This window comes from Lachancea lanzarotensis, scaffold LALA0S01 (genome assembly GCF_000938715.1).
Source record: "Lachancea lanzarotensis genome assembly LALA0, scaffold LALA0S01, whole genome shotgun sequence".
NCBI lineage: Eukaryota > Fungi > Ascomycota > Saccharomycetes > Saccharomycetales > Saccharomycetaceae > Lachancea > Lachancea lanzarotensis.
Window position 1 is genome coordinate 1 of NW_019212879.1, and position 21,556 is coordinate 21,556.

Sequence of the window (21,556 nt, forward strand, 5' to 3'; positions counted from 1 at the left end):
CGTCCAGCTGGATGATTTTCACATTGGAGTGCTTTGCAGCCCAGTCCTTCAAGTCAGTAGCAGCGGTTGGGTCTCTGGCAGTGGCCACAACGGTGTTCTTTCCGTCAGAACTCAATTCCTTGACTAGTGAGAGACCGATGCCCCTGTTACCGCCAGCAACGAGATAAGATTTAGATGACATGAGAAGATGGGAAGTGTAGTGTGTTTTTAAGCGATAGTTTCAAAACTTGCTTACTTTGGGAGGAATAGTCGACTGCTTGACTTTCGAAGGAGCATCAAAACGCCCTTTTATATACCTCTCATTGAGCTCAGGTTTCGCAACCATTTGTCATCGTTAGCTTTGAGGTGGCTTCTTGTGCTAAGACTTGGAGAGTGTTTGAGCTGTGTAAGCCTACTACATTAATAATCGGAAGTAACTAAATCATCAACATCTCGCGCTGCGCCAAGACAAAGTATGTGAGTGTTCAACATTCTGGAGAATTCTCTGAAATAGCACGCTCATCATTGAAGTCGTTCAGGAGTGATTATGCTTTGATTTTTAGAAGTCTTGGCAGTCGTATATTTCACATCTCTACAGTTTATTAGATGCAACTATGATGAAGTTACAACGTTAGATACCCTAGTATACATCCAATTGCAGGAAATGTACCTATGAGTAAGGAAATCAGAGATTCTTGGTATGAAATCGAGTATCTTGATCGAGGCTGATGTTGCGAAACGAAAGTTGATTTTTCGATGCCTCCACACCGTCTTTCTTTTCCGCTAGTTTGCAAAGAACTGCTAGCTTTCTGGCTAAAGTAGCACATTCGACAATCAGTAAGACAGATAGGTTCACGTTAAAATGAAACCTTGTTTTACCAGAATGTGAGAAAACTTGATACAAGACGATGAATCCATGTCAAGCAACTATGCTGCCATAACTAACGCATTTTAACTAGTATTCACTGCCCAGAATTTCTTCTACTTCCACCGGCAACTGACGAAATTCTTTTGAGCTCTATTAGAGGTGATAATAATCTTTTGAACACACAGGCTTCTTTGCGATATTCGAAAGCATCGACATTGACGGTTGAAACTTTATGCGCTACAAAATTGTTTTAGTAAAGCTGCCCAGTGACCTTACCGAATAGCTCGAAATTGGCATAGAGGCCGTCGATCTCAGTGAAAATATCGATGGATATAAGAACCTCTTCCCATTCGCAGAGAACCCACCTTGTCTAGGCAGCAGGTTTTCGAATTGTCCGAAGTAGTGGAAATCCTGTACTTTTATGTCAGCTTAATAGAGTAGTGCTGAGCTCGAGAAAAGTTTGTACCGTGCTACTTTTAAAGAGCGCTACGACGTCAGTATGTTTTCTTTCACAGACCAGGAAATCATTTCCAGCACCGTTGCTGTCATGATGGCTATCATAAACGCTGCTTAAAAAAGACGTGATGAGAAATTGTCTTACTGCATAGTACGGTTTGCATTTTTTGAAACAGTGTCCAACTCAGCATGATTTTTGCTGGAGAACAAAATTAACCGCCGATTCATTCACACCTATCATTTTCGGAGCTCTTTTCATCATTGTTCTGAAAGATGAGGCAAGATTTCTGGCTTTCCTAATGAAAGGTTTCCGCATTTCCGATCGAACTAATGTGGTGGGTGCTAAATGATCAGCTATTGGTGTATAGACTCTCGTGAAACGTAGTTGATCTTTTGATATCATTTTCATTTTAGATGATCGTACTACACTTAGAACGAGCCCTAGACATTGGAGGTTTTGTTCATCATATTACACATATCTAGTGAAATATTTCAAAAGGATGAACATGAAAGCTGAAGCGTCTTCGACTTAATTTCGACATGTAGTTAACCGAGTCCAGATATTAAATTATATGCTCTGGAGTAAGTGAGTTTAACTGTCCTTAGTTGTATAGCTTATCGACTTGCAAGCTCTGCCGCCTCTCAGACGTCAGCTAGTGTCATCCCCATCTAACAAAAAAAATAGTTACCTAGAAACTAGATTAACATCTGTGTTGATTTAAAGCTTTTCACGAATTAATTGAAATACATAAAATGTCAACTGGATATGTGCCTTTCTAAATATTTTAATAAGCTGGAAACACGGCAAGACCCTGTGCACTGGAGCCAGCCATCGAGCCGAGGTTGAAAGATTGGATGATAGAGCTATTCTTCCATTCACCGACTGATAACACAGCAATCTCAGCACTGCTGTTTTCTTGAGTACCTGGAGACAAAGCGTAAACAAAGTTGCCGGCAGCGGTCAAATCAGTGTATCCTGTGGCATCATTCGAACTAGTTGTATTAACAACAGAGATCACAGAAGCATCCACCAAACTCAATTCAACAATATGGTTGACTAAAGGATCGGTAACAAAAGCAGAGTTGGAAGCTGGCGATATGGCTGCCCAGCAGGTGGCCATTTGGTTAGGAACGGCTTGTTTGTGGAGCAATAGAGATGAATCGGTTTTCTCATCGACAGAAACGATTGCAACACCATATGCAGGGTCAGCTACAAAATATCTGTTGGATTGCGCAATCTGTTCGAATCCGAATAAGGCAACAGTACCATTCAAAGTACTCTCGATGCTAGCAGCGGATACCTTGGCCTCGCCAGTTAAACACGAACCACCAACAGTGAAAGCGGCGAGGAACCCTGTCTTGTTTGCAGCCGGGTTTCCCTTGACGGTCACAAGAAGCTGGGACTCATCCTCAGAGAAGCGAACCTGTCCGACAGTGTCAAGAGGGCCAGCTGGGACTGGTTCTTGATCCAGATCAAAAGATCTCAAAAAGTCCATTTTGCCGATTCCGACGAATGGAGAGTAAGGCGCACATGCAACACCACCTGTAGAGCCACTCGTACCCACACAAACCAAGTTATTCAACTCAGAAGCACTAACAGTCACTGGGAAATCGCCAGGAACGCTGGCTGGCATGCCCAACAGCGTGATGTTGGTGGGGTCTTCGGGATTGATGTTGAACATGGACACAGTGTTGTCGCCTGCGTTGACTGCGAAAAGGCTGTGGCCAGCCACGGCGACTGCACCCTGACTGCTGAGCCCGTCTGGACTAGCTGTCATATTGGTAGCGGCACTGAGCATGCTCGCACCAGTACCGTTAGTGTACGTCATGATACCTTCACTCAATGTACCATTGGCGTGAATTTTCACAGAGACGATAGCGTTTTCTTTTTCGTTTGTTTGGAAGTACAAAGCTTGGCCATTACTTGCCCAGCCAGGAGCAGTTTCCTGCTGGGCATATGCTGGCAATGCCTGCGTGACATGGGCCAGTCCAAGGCCAAAAGTTAAAGCTAATTTTAAGTTGTTGAGCATTCTTTGTTCGTTTGATGCTTACTGGTTTTCTCTAAAACTTAAAACTGGAGAACAAATCATTAAGTGGCAAGTACATATACGCCAAAATCTGGCACGATGCATGAGATCTAAGCCTTGTCAGGTTACTAATACTTCCAACACAATAACTATCTGGCTACATGAGCGCTACATCTTATCTTCAACTACTCGAGAGGTCCAGGCATGTTGGCGCTAGCTGCCGTTCTTGGCTAAGCCAACTATACTTACAAATTATTGATTACGTTCGTGCGTATTTCAGCGCATAGGCCTACAATAGCTCGCGATTAAATTCATCAAGGTGTGGGCATTTGGGTATACGTTCGAGTGAGTGCGTTCGTATGTTTTCGGTTTGCCAAGAACTTGTGCTTTGTTGAGACAACGTGTAGTACGGATTAGTAAGTAGTCTTTATGGGCCGCACATCTGGCTGAGTAAGTCGTTCAGAGCGATTTTTAATAAGTTCGAAAACGTTTCCGTTCAGTGAAAATGCCAAGAGGTTAAAGATGAAGGTCTGAGTACGCATCGATGTCGTGTTTTTATTATTGCAATAGAGTTTGAAATCGCTGTAAGTCTCCTGCACGTCGTTCCTCTGCAACCGCTGAGTATCAATTGACGTCGTGAAGAATTGCGCATCAAGTGATCTTATCCACGATTATGAAACCTGAACCCTGAACAATTGCCTGGCTTATTAGGAGCATCTTCGCCATTCGTTGGCACATAATGAAGAGAGATTGAAGACAAGAGAGAACATCGTGATGTAGACCATGCACCAGAGATGGGTCGTTTTGGTGATAAGTTACATGACAGTGTATCCAAGTGATTGTTGCTGGGAATGCAACAAATTGGTATAGTGTCGGCAATTTAAGGGATCCCCAATTTCAAGGCTGAGCATCTCGTTGACGTCACACTAGATTATTTGTTACCAAATTCGACGACTCTGACGTTCACAAACTACAAAGACTGAATGGATTAAGCCTCAGTTACTAATTGTTCGTACCAATGGCAATGATTTTTCTGCTCTTTCTCAAGAATAACTTGCACAACTTACCTCTCTTTCATTGACTGTTTATTACTAATACTTCTTGGAGTTTGGCAAGGATCACGTACTGAAAGCAACTCTGACACTGGCGATCGTATCTCTAACCAGGTTTGCACCTTGGGTTAGTCTCTCATTCATCAACGTGGCCGTATGCGGAACCCTTTTTATAAATAGTGATCTTGCTATCGATTCCGTAGGCTTTTTAATTTGTCGTTATAATCTTTCTGTACAGACCTCAAGACATCACATTCTGCTGCTGCTATGAATAAAGGAGGAAAGTTCTTGAAACTGGCTTCTGGGTAAAACAAAGGACTTGATTCAGGATTCCTTAACATTTCCCCTGCGTCAGGAAGATACATCTTCCTGTACCAAAGCATTTTCGTTGCAGGAATTTTGGAGTCTTTTCATTTTCCTTCCACGAAGGCTGTGTCTCATTATCTGCTGTGTTATCAGTAACGGGAACGACCATAATCTGAAACTTAAGTGGCAGCAACCTTTTTGATAGCGGCGTGGATGCGTGTCTAGCTCGTGAAGACAAAGCAAAGTTTCATTTTGCAAGACCTCCAGAGGTCTCGATGTTATTTATCCAGCATCTCGGCAATTGGTCTGCTTAGAATGAAGCATTTGATCTATTAGCCGTCTTGTCGCCTTGTTGTTTGTAAAACTCATCTCAAATCAATGGCACTGCCGCTGCCACTACATTTGGAGCTACCCAACAAACTTCGACTTCAGGAAGACATAGTACATTTGCTAAGCAATTCACACGCTGAGATAGACGATGGCTTGCTTCATTCCTGATGGCTCCCTGATCACAGCACTCATCCGGCCTGCTGCTCACATCAGAAAAACATTTATATATAAACATAGAGATTACCGATCCTTATGGTCTTAAGGGGCAGTTTTACTTCTACCCATCCCCTCTTCAACGACTTCTCTTAAAATACCAAAACGCAAGCTGTATACTAAATTTACTTGAAAGATACCAAGAGTCACGGCATCGCCCAGGTACACTTTTAAGTTAGTGAGGCTCGGAAAGGAAAAGAGGAGCATTATAGTGCATCTTTTGGTAATCCCAGTAGAAAGTTAGTTCAGTTTGATTGCTTGATTGCTCCACTTTACAGTCTTGCAGGAAATTGGTTTTCTGCAACTGCTTTTCGGCGTAGTCTAAAAAGTCTGACAGCTTGCACGATAAACCAGGTCCAGTTGAGCACTGCTCAAGTGGAATCACGGCGTCATTAACAACGTATCTCACATATGATTCATTTCCACATTGATACAGCTGCGTGTAGATCCTAGCACCCAGAGGAACCATCCATGATCTATGGTATGAGGATTGTCTGAATGGAATGTGGTCGGCTGGTAGCTTCAAGCCGTCATCAAACAAACCAATCGCAGTAAGATAGTTAATAAGGTTTGTGTCATGGGTAAAACTTAGCCAAACCTTGTTGTCTAGATATTCGCTCTGTTTTAGTAACTCGATAGATGAATTGAATGGAACAGACCCTACGTCTGCGCTCAACGAGTTGCCCGCTCCCTCCCCGTAGTAACTAATGAGGTCTAGGTTGTAGGAGTAATAAACAAGTTCTTCCCGGGTGAAAATTTCGCACATTGGGCTGTAACCCCGAGTATCGATCTCATACGCGCACCAGCTGAACATGTTGGTCACATCGCTTGTGGTCAAATTCAATCCGGGATTTTCAAGTAGCAAACGCCTACTGATTCCGGAAAGATAATCCTTAGGAAATTTGGCATATATCGCAGCGTGTTCTGTTTCATTGTAGTCCTTGCAAGAGTTATACGGAGTCAAAGTATTGGCACCTGAACTTGCTTCCTCAGAAATGACTTGCATACTGATATTGAGCTTATTGCTTAGAGCCTGGCCAAAGTACAAAGCTGTATCGTGAACCCTCTTGGAGTTTGAAGTGAAGATTGGGAGAGTGGTGGTATTTTCTAGAAGGTCCCCATAATGATACATGAACTCACGAGCATGTCTTTGAGCATCTTGTTGGCCCGAGTAAGGGTCTATGGGGTCAATTACGTTCTTCAGGGTGGTCAATTCTTCAAATTGGGTTGGATCTTCCAAGAAAAAGCAGTAGTCGTCGTTAATGAACGACAATGAACCTGTGGAATTGAGGTGCGCATTTTTCAATTTTCCGTAGGTACTTTTGATCAGTTGAGCCGTGCTGTTTGTGGGATACCTCTCCCCATGCCTCGCAAATAGTTGGATTTGTTTCATGGAACATTTGTCTGGCGCTTCAACCGAGACTCCTGAGTTCATAGGGTATGAAAAGTACGGAGCAGAACCACCAAAAAAGGGAAAGAGGTCATTTTGGGTACCGATAATGGTAATGTCGGTGAACTTTTCGTTCTTAGAAACTGGTATCGCATATGCAACGCAATTGCAAAATGCGCATAGCAGTGCAAAATATATCATCAGGAGTGCAAAAGCTCTTGTGGATTGAATGGCACTTGAAATAAAGTGCAATTGTCGGCTCTGGCTGTCTATATCAAAATAGGAACTTTTTTATATACTGTCCTTCTACCTCGAAGGCGAAGAGCAGATAAGAAGTGTGCATCCTCAATATTGTAAACTTAGACCACTCTATCTTTCTTGAGCCTGGTATCAGTTCATTTGAAAGTGCGCAAGATAGTCGGCTCGCGTCGGTGACATATCGGATGGAAGAGTTTACCAATAGCTACTACCGTCGGACATAAGAGAGAATTGCGCCTTTACAGCAAGTCGTCGATGAAGCCCAGTTGTTTGAATGAAAGATATGAGAGAGTGCAGACGTTGATATCGTTTGATGGCCTGCTATGGAACATCGCCAATGAATGTAATGATAGGATGAGAATGTAAAAGCCAATCTCTTCCCCAGTAATGGAACCACGACAGATCTCCGCTGACCACTGAATATCCGTCGGACCTAATATTTAAGTCCGGATCTTCATCGTCTTCTATCTTTATACCCAAACATAGTATCGTTCTTATGCCAACAATCTAATCGATCAATTTAAGCTTAAACGTACCTGGTGAGCAATACGGTTCGAAGCGGCTCGCTGATGATCTTCTCGAGCAACTGGCGCTCACAGCGAGGTCCTTATCCTAACGAGAATATGTGGTGAGTGCTGTCACCTAAATGTTGGCAACACAATGCTTGGCTAGTTCCTCGAGGAATTGCTCTTATTCGCAGTGATAAGATGATGAAGGCTTGCAATCCGCGGACGAAACGACGGATTAAGCTTTTCCGCAATGAGCCCAATGATAGATATCGAGCGGCCGAATAATAAAACCCCTACTAACGCATGGTCGGAAGTTTTGAGTATAAAAAAGCATGAAGACATGTACTGATACGTCGTGTCCATACTTTTTTTTTTTTTGGCACCTTCTGTTGAAGCGCCCACTGATCATGCTCGTTGGTATCCTCCTTGCACTTTTCAATCTCTTGCAAACGTCTGTATTTGCGTCGCCGGTTATTTCCGGAGCCCACACTTTATCAGATTTTCTTGACCGAAGTGCCAATTTTAACGATGACAGTGTCATATCTGCGTTTGTCGGAGAATTGAAATCTTTGTCCAGCAATGATTCTTCCAAGTGTGAACAATGCATCACTAGACTTGCAATAGGGAAATCTCTTTCATTGTTGAGACCAGAATTGGTGCCTCCAGTTTTCACGCGGTGGTGCAAAGAGACTGCATACATGTCAAACTCGACATGCACATCAACATTTAGCCGTAACACTGTTTCGACAAGTTATACTGGTACCAATTTTGCTGATATGCTATCCCTTATGGACCCTTTTAGTTACGACGGCCAACTTTATTGTTTTTACAAGGAAAAAGCATGTCCAAAACCAAAAACCCCAAATGTGACACTCGAACACATGTGGCCCTCCAAGCAGCCAAAGCACTTCCTCGCTCCGGAACCTTCCGCAAATGATACTTTCAACGTTTTGCACATATCGGATTTTCATATCGAATTGGACTATACCGTAGGTGCCGAAACCAATTGCACCTTGAGCATGTGCTGTTCCCCGAACTCCAAAAACGCAAAGTCTAGAACCTCACATAACAGTACCGCTATTGGATGGAACTCGTACCATGACTCTTTCTACACCAACAATTCATTCGTAAGGGGCCCACTCATTGACGTTTTCCAAAACCAATCGATCTGGTCACCAGCTACCACGTTCGGTAGCTACACTTGTGACGCACCCGAAATTTTAGTCAACTCCACACTCAACTCAATCGCCAAATTTTGTGAAGACAATAGTATTCAATTTGACTTTGCTATTTTCACGGGAGATATGGTAGACCACGATGAACTTGCCCTGACGAGCTTCGATCTAACCGTCCAGTCGGAGGAGATAGCGTTCAGAGACATAAAAGATAAACTCGGCGATGTTGCCGTTTATTCTGTCATGGGTAACCATGACTCATTTCCTTATGGGGAGCTGGCTCAAGAGAACCACGGGTTTCTCAACTATTTCTCGTACAACGCAGAACTTATGGCGGACCTCTGGGAAGATTTTGGATGGCTTGGTCCTGAGGAAAGCCAGTATGCTAGGAAACACTATACCGGGTTCTCTGTCGAAACTCCAAGAGGACTGAAAATCATCTCTCTGAATTCTAATGTTTGGTACCAGAAAAATCATTATGCGTACTGGAACGCTTCCCAGCCTGACACATTTGGCCAAATGGAATTTTTGATTGAAGAACTGGTGGAAAGCGAATCCAAAAATCAGAGAGTTTGGATTATTGCCCATATTCCATTCTCGCAAGAAGCCCTGCCTCTTCCTGCTAAAATGTTCGCGGAAGTAGTTGAAAGGTTTTCCCCTTACACGATTGCCAATATCTTCTTTGGACACACCCACAAGGACCAGTTCGAGATTTTGTACTCGGTTCCAGGAACCGACGGAAAGACAGTTGAAAATGCGGTTGCGTTTGCCTGGATCTCACAGGCTGTCACGCCATGGATCAACAACAACCCTTCGTGGAGATATTACACCATTGACGCCAAGACGTTTTCAGTCATGAATGCGTATAACTACTATACTAAACTAAATGAGACTTTCACAAACAACGGTGACGAGCCGCTATGGGAATTTGAGTATTCCTCCAGAGAGGGTTACAACATTGACTGGCCAGAAATAGCTCCTCTGAACGCTACTTATTGGCATAAGGTTGCAACAAGGATTAACGAATCAGTGGAGTACAACCAAATGTATGAGAACTTCGCTATGAGATTCTCGCCATTTGTACCTGACTGCAGCAAGTCGTCATCCTGTGACTTGAACTATTGTTATTTGACCTCATTCACGGTTGATGAATATGATGATTGCGTAGCCCAAATTCCAACGGCGTCGTCTTAAGCGATTTATGTCTGACGTCTACTCAGTAGGACTGGGGACGAATCTGGCGAATCCGGCTTATTAGGCCACGAGTCCATCATTGTATATGTGTTGGAAGCCTTGAGCCTTCGAGTTCCACTGCCGCAAGAGCGGTGGGACTATAGTGTTCAAGTAAATCTCTTCAATGTGCTTAATAGATGAACCTTCTTACGGTAATTGATGGCTTCCTGTTTTATTTTAATTTTAATTTGAGATGTTTTCATCCCCACCCTTCTCGCCGGACGTATGTCCGCCATTGGTATGTCATCATCACTTTTGTGGATAACCCGCTGGTGCACGATGAACTCATGTCATTATCTTCACTTGTCCTTTCTATGGGAATGCCGTCCATTACTGACCTACATGGGCAGATGGTGAAGCACTTCATTCGCTTTCTCAGTACCATCGTACTTTAAGCATTCAAGCTCAAAAGCGAGAATCAGTTATCCACAGTCTTCTTGCTGATGGCAAGGCGCCTTTACACATCCGCAGTCGATTTTTTTGTACAGTAAACGGAATGCGCTAGTTAGCAAAGTGCCAAAAATCGGCTTTGAATTTCGAGTCAGTAGCTAAATTATGTAACGCTTTTCTTAGATGACTCCTTTGTGTTTATACTTGTGTTGATGCTCTGTCTCTAGAGTGTGGTTGCATGATAAATGTGCCATATCTTGGGTGATTCTATCCATTTTGTAAGATATAATCATTGCTTTATTGATAGAGTTATCTCTCCGTGATGTATTTAGCATGAACGGAATGAAGTTTTAGGTTGGGTGGAACATGCCTTTTTATACAGTTCTTCGGAATGTTCCGTCGGTGACTAAAGTTGTTGGGATTGGTGAACTATATGGTATAGTGTCAATTGCGTAATCCGAAAGTGACATATTAGTCTAAAATGACATCTTAAGCGCTAAGGTGAATTGGACCAATCGTAAAGATATGAAGCAACAACACGTCAACGCTATGCAGGATTTACAAGCAATCCAGAACGTTTATTAAGCATCCTTACTAATGGCTAGGGTCTAGAACATTACCTACTGTTTGCTATTGTTGCTCCAGAAATCGTTTAAATATCCGTGGTCTGGTCAAACAGAATGTACCAAACTTATAGCCAAAAGGACCGCGGAGAGATAAGTAAAATCCATAACCATAACCATTCACTTAGAACAAATCATTACTGAGCAAACGAAGCAGATTAACAACTCGAACACTGCCGACGTAGTCGGGCCTCAATAAAAGTGAAAGTTTTTATGCATTCTGGGTGAAAGTGTGTTATCTGACCAATCCATAGTCATGGCACCATCCAAGTGGCACCACTTGGTGTAGATGGCCACTTCTGCTAGATCGGTGACGATTTGAAGCGGTTCTTAATTGTTTAATCAAATCTGTCGCTGTCATCAAGTCACGTGCTTTGATCACCCCGTTATGGATTGACGCCAGAAAGACAGAGGTTACGACAGGTCCAGCCATAAACTGCTTGTGTAGTGATTTATGCTTCCGCAGATGTTAGTAAAATGTACCCTTCAAGAGGCGGACCACGATACCCTTGAAGGAGCTTTAAACTGTATGACTGTTTTCCCGTGCTTCTGCATTTACTGCCACGCATGGGCGCTCTTATATGCACTATGTAGGAGATGCATAAAGAGTGCATCTCGTCTTGCATGTCCATCCTCGTGATCATAAACTTAAACCCGACCTTCAAGATTCGGCTTTCTTGTGCATATTACTTGCTATGTAACAGGTATATTTTGATTGCCTGTTTTGATGCCTCCAGCGAGGTTCGAGCGGATGAAAGATCATATGAACTCGTTTAGGAGATTCGACTTTAAAGGAGTGTCGATGACAGGAGACAGCAGATCCACAGTTTATATGCACCAGAAGAAGGTATAAATGAGCAGACACAACTTTAACGAGGTATATCTCCAGCTTGTTCTGCATTCACGTTTGCAAAGTCATCTTCGTGTCGATGTCCACGCACTTATGACCCACATACCCGGATAGAGCGTTCTGAGCGCTTTGTGTGACGTTTAAGCGCGTTTCACTTACATTCAGCTAATTAATTCTCGCCGACAGTCACGAAAGAGAAATGCTATCAACTACGAGAGGCGCTTAGCCATTTACTGCTCAATTTTGACTTCGGCAGAAATCTGCTCTTCCCTAAGCCAGCGCTGCTACATCTTATGCTCATTTTCAATCAGTATGGGTTTTGCCCTGACAAGGCAAATAGAGGTGCGACAAACGTTGAATTCGAGGACATACGGCTGTTTTAAAGAGGATTGCTTTCATTTGCCTCGAGCGCTAATTGTGAATCAGTCATTACCAATTGATAGATCTGCATGACATGGAGAATAACTGGTGCAAGAACGGATACCTTCAAGTGACCCATGTGTGATCTTCTAGATTAACGAATTGACCGGCGGCACAATCGCCAACTAGTAAATGAAGATCTGGATCAGGACATTGATCCTGCTCACAATAAGGTGATTAAGCTGGGCCTCAGGGCGGTGTGATTACTCTTTGAACATAAGCCATCGAACGAGGGACTGGTTGCGGCATGTGATTTGATAAGGTGTGCTTTTCAAACTCATATTTGCAAATATGCCATGCTAGCGAGATCTGGAATACTTACACAGCACAACGTTTCCATGATATATCATTTGTTCATGAAGTTCTCAAGGAATTTAATTTTCTCAAGTTCTCCCAAGCATTGGAACATCAATATATAAACTATTCAAAGATCTGTCCAGATTGAAATCACCGCGGTTGCTCAGAGCAACCGTAATCCAAGAGTCGACCAGCATTCTTGGTCTCCAACCCACAAAAATCTTCCTCTTCTGTGCACGGCTCTAGTAGGGCTTCTCGGCACGACAGATTTTTGCGCACTAGTAAAACCAATAAACACGTTTCCGAGAAAGTAAACAAAACCCACGGCTGATTACTACTGTTTTCTCAGAACGGTCAAAGGACGTGCGGTGTAGATCTGTTCTCGAAGGGTTAAAACCCTGCGTTGCGTAGCATGTCATCAACATTTATACATTGGAGTTCATTGTCGATAACTAACCTCCTACGGAACTCATCGTAATGTGTTCCCTTTTTGGCCTGCGTCGAACCTGGTACTTGTCTGCCCATAGGTGACGGGCCCCAGGATGGGGTGTAGCAAATTTCATCCCACTGACAAACGTTCTTGCAGCGGTATTGAAACTCAATCCACCCCAAAGAGTGAATCAAGTCTTCGACTTCTTTCTGAGCAATTTCAATAGTTTCGATATCCTGCAAAGAAACTTTGAGCATCGAAGAGCTCACGATCGGAGTCAATAAGTCGTTGACCTTGTAAATTACTTGGACAATCTTGCTGACAACATTGACAGCCGCAGACCAAACCAGATAATCGGCATCGGTTCGCAGTTCCTTCAATGGTCTCACGTACTGGTAAACAGCAAAGTTCTGATCGTCGCCAAACTGAGTGTCATCCCCTTTTTTCGACATGAACCTGAGACAGAAATTCAGTGTGACAGCGGTCGCATTAATGGCCCTTTCTTCAACTGAAGTGTCGTTGCGGTCCAAAATGCCTCCCAGAATCTTCAACATTGGTGCAAATTTATCACTTATTTCGTCGAAAACCTGCTGCCAGTTCGTGCTTTGGGTTGCGTCGAAACCTATTTTTAAGGCCTGTTCGAGATTAGAAACCATTTGTAACTGCTTGTCCCAAGTCATTCCATCATTCAACAACCTTCTATTGTTGGGATCATTGTTGATGTACGTTCTGTTAATGCCGGTTATCAAATACCTGTAGTCTAGTTGAATCCTCTGCTCTCCTTTGTCATGAATTGCACCCGCACGCAACCAGTTGAAGCTTTTGATTGCGCGAAATCTGGATAACTTTTCTTCCCATGAGTCTTCTCTGTCAAGCGTAGCCCTCTGCTCCTCAGTAAGATCTTCTTCTACTAAGTTGTTGTCACCATCAAGGGGCCATCCGTTGTCCTTCGAAACGACTGTTGGTGGAGGTAATTCAAAGTACTCACCAGGAGAGACCATCTCCAAGGAAGAGACCAATTCAACATCACCAGAGAGAAAGTCGCATAAAATTACTTCAAACCCCACCTCAACCCTCACTATACCTTGTAGACCTAGTGGTTTCCCCCATCTGCAGATTCTAGATGCAAATAGTCTTTCTTTCATGATCATATCTTCATCATCGCCTGTCAGATTCAGCTTGGTTTTGATGACGTTAGACAGCATTTCTTGAGTGTCCATTTCACCTGTGTTTTCGGTTTTTGCTGCAGACGCACCGTCGAGGTAGAACAGCCTATTCAGGTCTTTACTCGCTCGATAAGTGAGCATCTTGGCGCTTGACTCGGGTTTCTCATCTGTGCCGCCTAAGGGATTGTATGGACGACGTCCTTGCTTCTTCAATGATTTTCTTCCATAGGATGGGGGTCTAAGTCCAAAACTATAACTAAACTCATGGTCCATTGCCAGCCATTCGAAAGTTGTGGGAGGTGTTGGCCCTGCATGATACATCAAAGTTCCTTCAGGAATGACAGCAGGGAAGTAGGAAACTCCAACAGGATGAATGTCGGAGGCGGCTTGTCTCAGAGCTGCCCGCACAGAATTAAAAAGGGCCGTACTGTTTTCAAAGTCAAGATCTCTGGTGAATTGTGAGTAGTTGTCCCATCTTATGGCGCTTGAAACCGCAGGCTTGGATCTTTCTCGATCGTTGTTATTCAACTTCAAAATCGAAGATCTGTCATAAATGTTAAGTAGATTTCCAAAAAATAACAGTAGTAGTATTAAGCTACTCGCTGCAATTAGACAGCACGAAATCTTTCTTACTGCCATTTACTGTTTTGACGAACGAAAGAAAAGATCACATCGCTACTATCCATGCCCAGTGTTTCTGACTTAAATATGCGGATACGGTTTAATTTATTATGTGGGTGTCATTATTATTACTATTCATCTTATCCTGATGATCATGCAGCACTTGAATGATTTCAAGAAATATTTTACATTCTTCATGCGGGTCTCTGCTTGGCACATATGCTTGGCATTTTACCGGAAGAGCGTTAAACACACGTTCAGCTAAACGTAAGAAAGACTCCAGGAAGTTCACGTCTGTGTAGCTAAGCTAAAGAGCACGTATCTGAATCACTTTTTCCAGCTGGAATATTCCAGGAATAAAGCATATGCATTTGGTCCCTACGTAGCTCCCACAGCAAAAAGAGCTTTCTGTTACGGCTAAAGGAAGTTTCTATCGGACTGTTGTTCCCTGCTCCGCCTCGCTGCACTTTTGAAACACTTATTCGTCCGTAGTTGGCTTTCAGGGTTAAAACATTAACCCTCGAGCATTGATCGCGTTATTTCAAGCCTTCAAAGGTGATGTTAAACAACAGAACCAAGGGAGAAAACATCTTAAAGCCCTCACTTCAGCGAATATAATATCTGCGATATTCGCCAGTACGACCAATGATTAGTTTGAGTCTTGATCATTCCCGATCTACTTGCTTTCTTGCAAGGCTCTTTGTCAAAATGGGTATCTTGTGAGCTTCATGTAACCGCTTGTGTTGTTGAATGATGATTGAATAAAGAGCTAAGTTTGCACTCCAAGGTTCCAGTAGTTATCTTGATGGCAAAATAGCACCCCTATTGAGAGCTCTTTGAGAGGAGTTGGAAGATACCACATGCCAAATCGCACCATTGCCGGAGTTTTCCAAAGCCTTGAATTGCCATAATTTCGATGATTTCTTACCTACCTGGGAGAGCAGCAGAGCCGTCCGGTATAGTCTGTCGGCATGATTGAATTCACTTGGTCAGATTTTTCCAATGGAGGCTCAGCAGAAAATTTGGTGAAACACAAATCGCCAAAAAATGTTTACGCCGCGGTTTAGAGTTCAAGAGCGCACTACGAGTCGTCTATAATCGAGTTATGCAGTAATCCCCGCTAGGTCAGATTTCTTGCTGTTTCAAAAAATGTTTGAATCAAAGAGCGATTTACAGAAAAGCGAGAAAATAGGGTGTGTCAGTTGTGGGTCGAGTTCATATGATCGCGCCGAACGTGCGGCAGGAGCGACGTTGAAGTCCACACAGAAGGAAATCAGTATCTTACTTGATATTAGCCCGCCAGAGGAGAAGAAGAAAGCGAAGCCACCAAACTGCTTAGATGCCTTTGTAGCTTCGATCGACATCGTAGGGACCTTCAAAGACCACCAATAGCTCCAGCAATGTCTTCGGTCTGCACACCTTCTGTAGTAACGTCGTGGTAAGGCGAACCAGCGCGGCCCTTTTCCAACGCCAGTTTGAAAAGATGGCCAACGTGCGAGCGTGGGACTGCTGGCCCCACGTTGAGACCAGCGTCGATGTAAGCGGGTTTCCCAGATCCACTCACCATATTGACCAACGTAGTAACAAGGTTTGGATCTCCCTTGCCGCTGGTGGACGTGTGACAGACGTAGCAAGGACACCCTTGCCTTTCTAGCTTAGCGCAACATCCTCGAATTTTGAACGCAAGAAACCCGCACCTCTAGTTTGTTTTTGGCCTGCCTCAATGCCGTAAAAGTCCGGTGAAAACACCAAACACACAGCATTTAGCACGTAGGGGCTTATTCGTGCCCATCAAAGCGTTCAACATCACCACAGTCGCCTTCCGCTCAATCAAACAGCTTTCTTGGTATTTGCTTAAATCATGGATGTAGCCCGAATGGACCACATCATCAGACGCAGCGACGGACTTCTTTGGCATGTTCAAATCCTCGATAGTACCTTTGACGATTTCGATGTCAGAGCCCACCTTCTTTTTTTTTGGGCAGCCCTATCTGATCGGGCTAAAGAGGATACTCTTTTACCTGACTTCAACAGCTCTGGAATTACTGCTCCACCAGCAAACCTGATGCTCCTGTGACAAAGACTTTCTGTTCCAACCCGCCTAGATCTTCTTATTATGCCGCCGAGGAGTCTCGAAGAGAGGAAAGGCCCGTGCGTCACAACTCGTTTAGGTGGTGCTGCTAACGTGAAGTGCCGATGACAAGAAATGACGAATCTGCACGTTATGGCATACGATCAGACATATCTTGGAGAATTACAACGAGATACGCTTTTAGCTGACAAAGGCCAGGCCCTATGCCTATGAGCCGCATTGATCTTCTAACAATCGTGCTCATTTGCCTCGGGACTTATTCTACTTTTGCCTTTGAAGATGTTCTTCAAGCTGGCTGTGCATATTGCCAAACACCTTTGTTTCACGTCTCTTGACGAACTGTTCTGTGCGTTCTATGTATTCTTTGTGTACGCTTCACCTACTCTCACCAGAGTTGTTTAGCTCCTGAGCTTAAGGACGAGGTATGCTACGAAACATGGAGAACGCTGAGCAAAGGATTGTATATCTCAAAGGCCCATCCAAGGTTAATAATGATCTTGTAAAGTGCTTTCTTTATAGTATTTTCGACTGACCCAACGCTGCTACCACTAGTACCGTGTCCCGTCAATTTGTGCAATGCCTCTACACGCCGATTGAATGCAGCTATAAACGCCAAAACCCAGAAGCACGGCTTTGCTGCAGAACGTCGCTTGTCTCCGCGTCGACTTTAGCCGTTTTCGGCGGACACATCGAGGTAGACGACTTCAACATTGTAGTACTCTGCAGCTCGGTCCTTTTACTCATCGGCAGACCTTGGCTCATTGGCAGTAGTCACAACGATATTTTATGCGTCATAACTCCGTCCCTTGATAAGTGAGAAACCAATGCTCCTGTTACGGCCACTGACGAGATAAGATGAAGACGACATGTGAAGATGGGTAGCGCGATGTGTGTCTAAGCTTGGTGTGTTCTGAAGACGTGATAATTTCAAAACTTGCTCCATCGAAGAGAATAGTTGATTGCTAGAATCTTGAAGAAACACCAAACGGCCTGCTTACGTACCTTGCATTGGGCTCGATTTTCGCAAACATTCGCCATCGCTAGTTTTGAAGAAAGGTTTTTAGGCCAAGACTTGAAGTGTGCTAGCGTTTTGCGAGCCAATCTACGCTAATAACCGGAGTAAACAAAATCATCATCATTCCAACATCTAGAACTATTGTCAAGACAAACTTCTATTGGTGGTTTGGTCCGCGAAAGTTCTCCCTACTCGCTGGTTTCAACAATTCTACAGCTAATCAAAGGCCCCTAATGATGGTATGAAATTCCGACGTTTGAAATACCACAAATAGCATGCGTTAGCACACATTCGAACCTGCCGCTATACATAAGCCTCGACGAAGAATATGAGAAACGGACATTATTGTTACTCCGGACCCGAGAGAGATTTCCTTTGCGCGGACTTTAAGCAATGACAGTCGGAATCGGCTGTCTAATCTGCATGTGTTTTAGGTGGACTTTTACGTATACGATCACGAACATTGAGGTTCTCCGCTGTGAGAACATTCTTCATGCCAGTGAGTGATGTCGATTTGTCCTCACTATAAAATCAACTGCCTTTGAATGAGAGAGCAGCCTGCTGTGTCTTGTCATGACGTAGAAAATCCGGCTCTCTTCATTCATGTCAAAAGTCTATTTCGTTTCTGGTGGGAGTAGGGGTATCGGTTTTGGCATTGTCAAGAACCTAAGTGCCACGCCGAGCAACATAGTGATTGCCACTGCGAGAAATCCAGACTCGGCAACTGGACTAAAGGAACTCGCCAAAGTTCGTCCTAACGTCAAAATTGTAGCGCTAGATGTGGCAGATGATGAAAGCGTGAAGGCAGCTGCCAAGGACGCCGAACGTATTTCGCCCCTTGGCATTGATGTTTTGATCTCCAACGCAGGTATCGCAACAGAGGCAAAGCCGGTTCTCGAGTGTAGTGACAGTGCTTACATGCACCACTTCAACGTCAATACTATTGGTCCGATCAGGCTGTTGAGAGAATTTCGTGACCTCCTAGAGAAAAAAAGCACAAAACAAATTGTGATGGTTTCATCCGAGGCCGGATCTATCACGAACCTGTTGACATTCTTCCCCACTTCAGCCTATGGCATGTCGAAAGTTTCCTTGAACTTTGCGGTCAGACTTCTCGACCACGAATTGGGACCCGCTGGCTATTCAATCATAGCTTTGCACCCTGGCGTTGTCCTGACCGACGCTATGACATCCGCTCAAAAAGATATGGATCCGGAGACGGTAGCTTTTCTTGCGAAAAACATGACACTCTTGTCGCCAGATGAGTCAGCGTCTTGCATTGTCAACAACGTTCTAGACAAGTTAGATACCTCAGCCTCCGGTAAGTTTTTAAGCTACGACGGCTCTGAGCTCGCATGGTGAGATTGCGTCGGGCAAACATGGTATGCTCGAGCACCCCCCATTGGTACCTCAGGCATAGGACGTTCTGCGTAAAATGTTTCTCGCATGAGAACACAACCTTTATATTTCTTCAATTGAATCTCGACTTTTTAGCAATTTTGGCATCTAAGGAGTACATTATAAGGCCGGAGACCTCTGTCATAACATGGTCTGTACCAGATGTTTCAAGTATTCCGATTAGTGCGTTGATTATCAACTCAATAAGATGCCGCTCTCAACGATTACTCAGAAAGTGTAGACGATGACCAAAGGAGTGGGTATCGAGCTCAAGTAAGTGCTATTAGTGTAGCAACGATACGCCAGAAAATTCTGCTTCACTTTCGACAGCTGAAATTGTAGAATATGCAGACACCTTAATCGAGCAACAATGAAGGTTATTTCTCCTTCTGAGTAAGATCGGTAAAGGCCAGTGGTTGAAGTTAGCACCGCTATTAAAATTCAAAAGCACAATGGGTTGTTGCTGTGAGCCACACGAACAGATGACTGATACTTAATCACCCCTTATCCTATCTTAAAGAATGGCACCCAAATACTATTCAAATGCCGAGAGTTCCATTTATGCTGGAGATCAAAGAGTTCCTGGTGATCTGATGACACACATAAGCACATCGGCAGGTAAAAAGGTCCTTGTGTATGACACAACACGCCAAATTCTAGACAACTGGGCGCATGATGTTAGTTCATATCTGATCAATGCGGCTATCCGTGACAATCTCTTGAGCATCCTAGTAGCTGAGCTTATACCCTATACAACTGACAGTCAAGGCGTTAGAACCTCTTCTTACAGCTGGCGTCAGATCCAACTTATAATGATCACAAGCACCTGGTCCCATGGGAGCGACAGAATTTACTAATTAGTCAAGATAAGATAAACACAAGTTACTGGTATTGCATGAAAATGACATCAGCAGTACTTGTTGGTATCCTGGACACCACTGAATCCATCTCTCAAGTCCAGTAGACTGTTTGCATTGCAACAGATTCATATGTCTGTAACGTCTCGCTACCCTGGATGAGAAATGTCGACAAGAATCGCATAAAATGTAATAATGATTTGTCCCGCTGTTGTAGAAATGCCACAGAGAGACTCTTCTGATTTCGACCGAACAATAATTCGCTATTTACAAGCAGCGGAATATCATCAATGATAAGAGACGGTCACAGTACAGAGACCGCGTATTATTACGAGCATGAATAAAAATTACATTACCTTTTTCAATTTACTAGGCTCGCCTTTTTCGAGAGTTCGTGAGTCATCCCCATATCCATGAATCGATAAATGTTTCTGCTATTCCTAAAGCTTCATTTCTTGCCTTATACTTAGCTGTACTTTGTCTTACATATTTGATTGTTCGAGCGGAGTTTTGGGCTCTGTGATTTCCGAACAACTGATAACGAGATTCGCACTTTATTCTATATCTAAAGCAAGGGCAATCTGCCCGCGCTCTCACTCATGGCGACTACTAACGGTGGAAGGAGGCTGCCGGCAAAATGTCTAATCCTGAAAGCTTCAGAGAGCTTTGTCGAAATGAATTACACTCTGGACCAACTTCAGGGTTACTTTCAGGGTACGTCCAAGCGAATCTTTTGATCCTTCCACAATCAGCTGCTGAAAGTTTTGAAGACCTTTGTTTCCGCAACCCGGTTGCATGCCCACTTTTATGCAAAACAAATGATAGCCCTTACCGCTTAGAGAACCATGACCGCTACATCAAAAATGGACACTTTGACATTCGCAGAGACTTTCCGAAGTACAATATATATCACGGTGGAGAGTTGATCGAACAGAAGAATAATTGTGTCGACGAATGGGCCGAGGGCCATGTGGGATTTTTGATCGGATGCTCATTTTCGTTTGAATATGCATTGGCCCAAGCTGGACTGGCTCCTAAAAACGTAGTGCAAGGTTCGAACGTTTCAATGTTTGTGACTACCAAATATCTCGACACCTCTGGTATATTCCATCGATGCCCATACGTTGTCAGTATGAGACCATACAAAGTGAATGATATCGAGCAGGTAAGGCAGATTACAAGGCTTTTCAAAAAGACACACGGAGAACCCATCGATTGGGGTTTCGATGGTGCTCAACGACTAGGAATTCGTGATCTAAAGCAGCCTGAATACGGTGACCCAATAGACATTGCTGAAAACGAAATACCTGTATTCTGGGCGTGCGGTGTTACCCCCCAACTGGCAGTGGCAACTGTTGGGCAGTCGATAGATGGTGCTGTTGTTGGCCACACACCTGGTCACATGCTGGTTTTAGATACAACTCAAGTTTCTTGAAAGTTGGCTTCATGTTGAAAAGCTAGTGATCCGGCCTACCAAAATGTGCTCGCAGCTTTCTAGTTGTTCGGCTTCAATACAAAGGTCTGGTTGGATACTTGGTTTTGATAATTTTACATTGGAACATTGTTATAGAGTTTGTCGGCCATGAGCCCATTAAACGGTT

General features: G+C 43.8%; 6 protein-coding genes and 3 pseudogenes across 9 annotated transcripts; 3 read left to right on the forward strand and 6 right to left on the reverse strand.

Annotated features, from left to right (window-relative positions):
• Position 1: 1 nt before the first annotated feature.
• LALA0_S01e00100g lies at positions 2 to 181 on the reverse strand (annotated as a pseudogene). The gene has a single exon. A coding segment is annotated over exon 1 (180 nt).
• A 1,907-nt stretch (positions 182 to 2,088) lies between these two features.
• Positions 2,089 to 3,333, reverse strand: LALA0_S01e00122g (LALA0S01e00122g1_1; the record flags this gene model as incomplete). Its single annotated transcript, XM_022774087.1, has 1 exon — positions 2,089 to 3,333. The coding sequence occupies one exon, from the start codon at positions 3,331 to 3,333 to the stop codon at positions 2,089 to 2,091; it is 1,245 nt and encodes a 414-aa protein (XP_022626219.1).
• A 1,115-nt stretch (positions 3,334 to 4,448) lies between these two features.
• On the reverse strand, positions 4,449 to 4,935 carry LALA0_S01e00144g (annotated as a pseudogene). The gene is given in 3 exon segments: positions 4,449 to 4,574; positions 4,574 to 4,780; positions 4,780 to 4,935. Coding segments are annotated over 3 exon segments (489 nt in total).
• A 471-nt stretch (positions 4,936 to 5,406) lies between these two features.
• LALA0_S01e00166g (LALA0S01e00166g1_1) lies at positions 5,407 to 6,822 on the reverse strand (the record flags this gene model as incomplete). Its single annotated transcript, XM_022774089.1, has 1 exon — positions 5,407 to 6,822. One exon carries the CDS (start codon positions 6,820 to 6,822, stop codon positions 5,407 to 5,409), a length of 1,416 nt encoding a protein of 471 aa, XP_022626220.1.
• Positions 6,823 to 7,795: 973 nt separating this feature from the next.
• LALA0_S01e00188g (LALA0S01e00188g1_1) lies at positions 7,796 to 9,757 on the forward strand (the record flags this gene model as incomplete). The annotated part of the gene is made up of 1 exon (XM_022774090.1): positions 7,796 to 9,757. The coding sequence occupies one exon, from the start codon at positions 7,796 to 7,798 to the stop codon at positions 9,755 to 9,757; it is 1,962 nt and encodes a 653-aa protein (XP_022626221.1).
• Positions 9,758 to 12,766: 3,009 nt separating this feature from the next.
• LALA0_S01e00210g (LALA0S01e00210g1_1) lies at positions 12,767 to 14,611 on the reverse strand (the record flags this gene model as incomplete). Its single annotated transcript, XM_022774091.1, has 1 exon — positions 12,767 to 14,611. The coding sequence occupies one exon, from the start codon at positions 14,609 to 14,611 to the stop codon at positions 12,767 to 12,769; it is 1,845 nt and encodes a 614-aa protein (XP_022626222.1).
• A 1,357-nt stretch (positions 14,612 to 15,968) lies between these two features.
• LALA0_S01e00232g lies at positions 15,969 to 16,571 on the reverse strand (annotated as a pseudogene). Its single transcript has one exon. A coding segment is annotated over exon 1 (603 nt).
• A 1,732-nt stretch (positions 16,572 to 18,303) lies between these two features.
• LALA0_S01e00254g (LALA0S01e00254g1_1) lies at positions 18,304 to 19,062 on the forward strand (the record flags this gene model as incomplete). Its single annotated transcript, XM_022774092.1, has 1 exon — positions 18,304 to 19,062. The coding sequence occupies one exon, from the start codon at positions 18,304 to 18,306 to the stop codon at positions 19,060 to 19,062; it is 759 nt and encodes a 252-aa protein (XP_022626223.1).
• A 1,530-nt stretch (positions 19,063 to 20,592) lies between these two features.
• LALA0_S01e00276g (LALA0S01e00276g1_1) lies at positions 20,593 to 21,390 on the forward strand (the record flags this gene model as incomplete). Its single annotated transcript, XM_022774093.1, has 1 exon — positions 20,593 to 21,390. The coding sequence occupies one exon, from the start codon at positions 20,593 to 20,595 to the stop codon at positions 21,388 to 21,390; it is 798 nt and encodes a 265-aa protein (XP_022626224.1).
• Between the last annotated feature and the right edge of the window lie 166 nt (positions 21,391 to 21,556).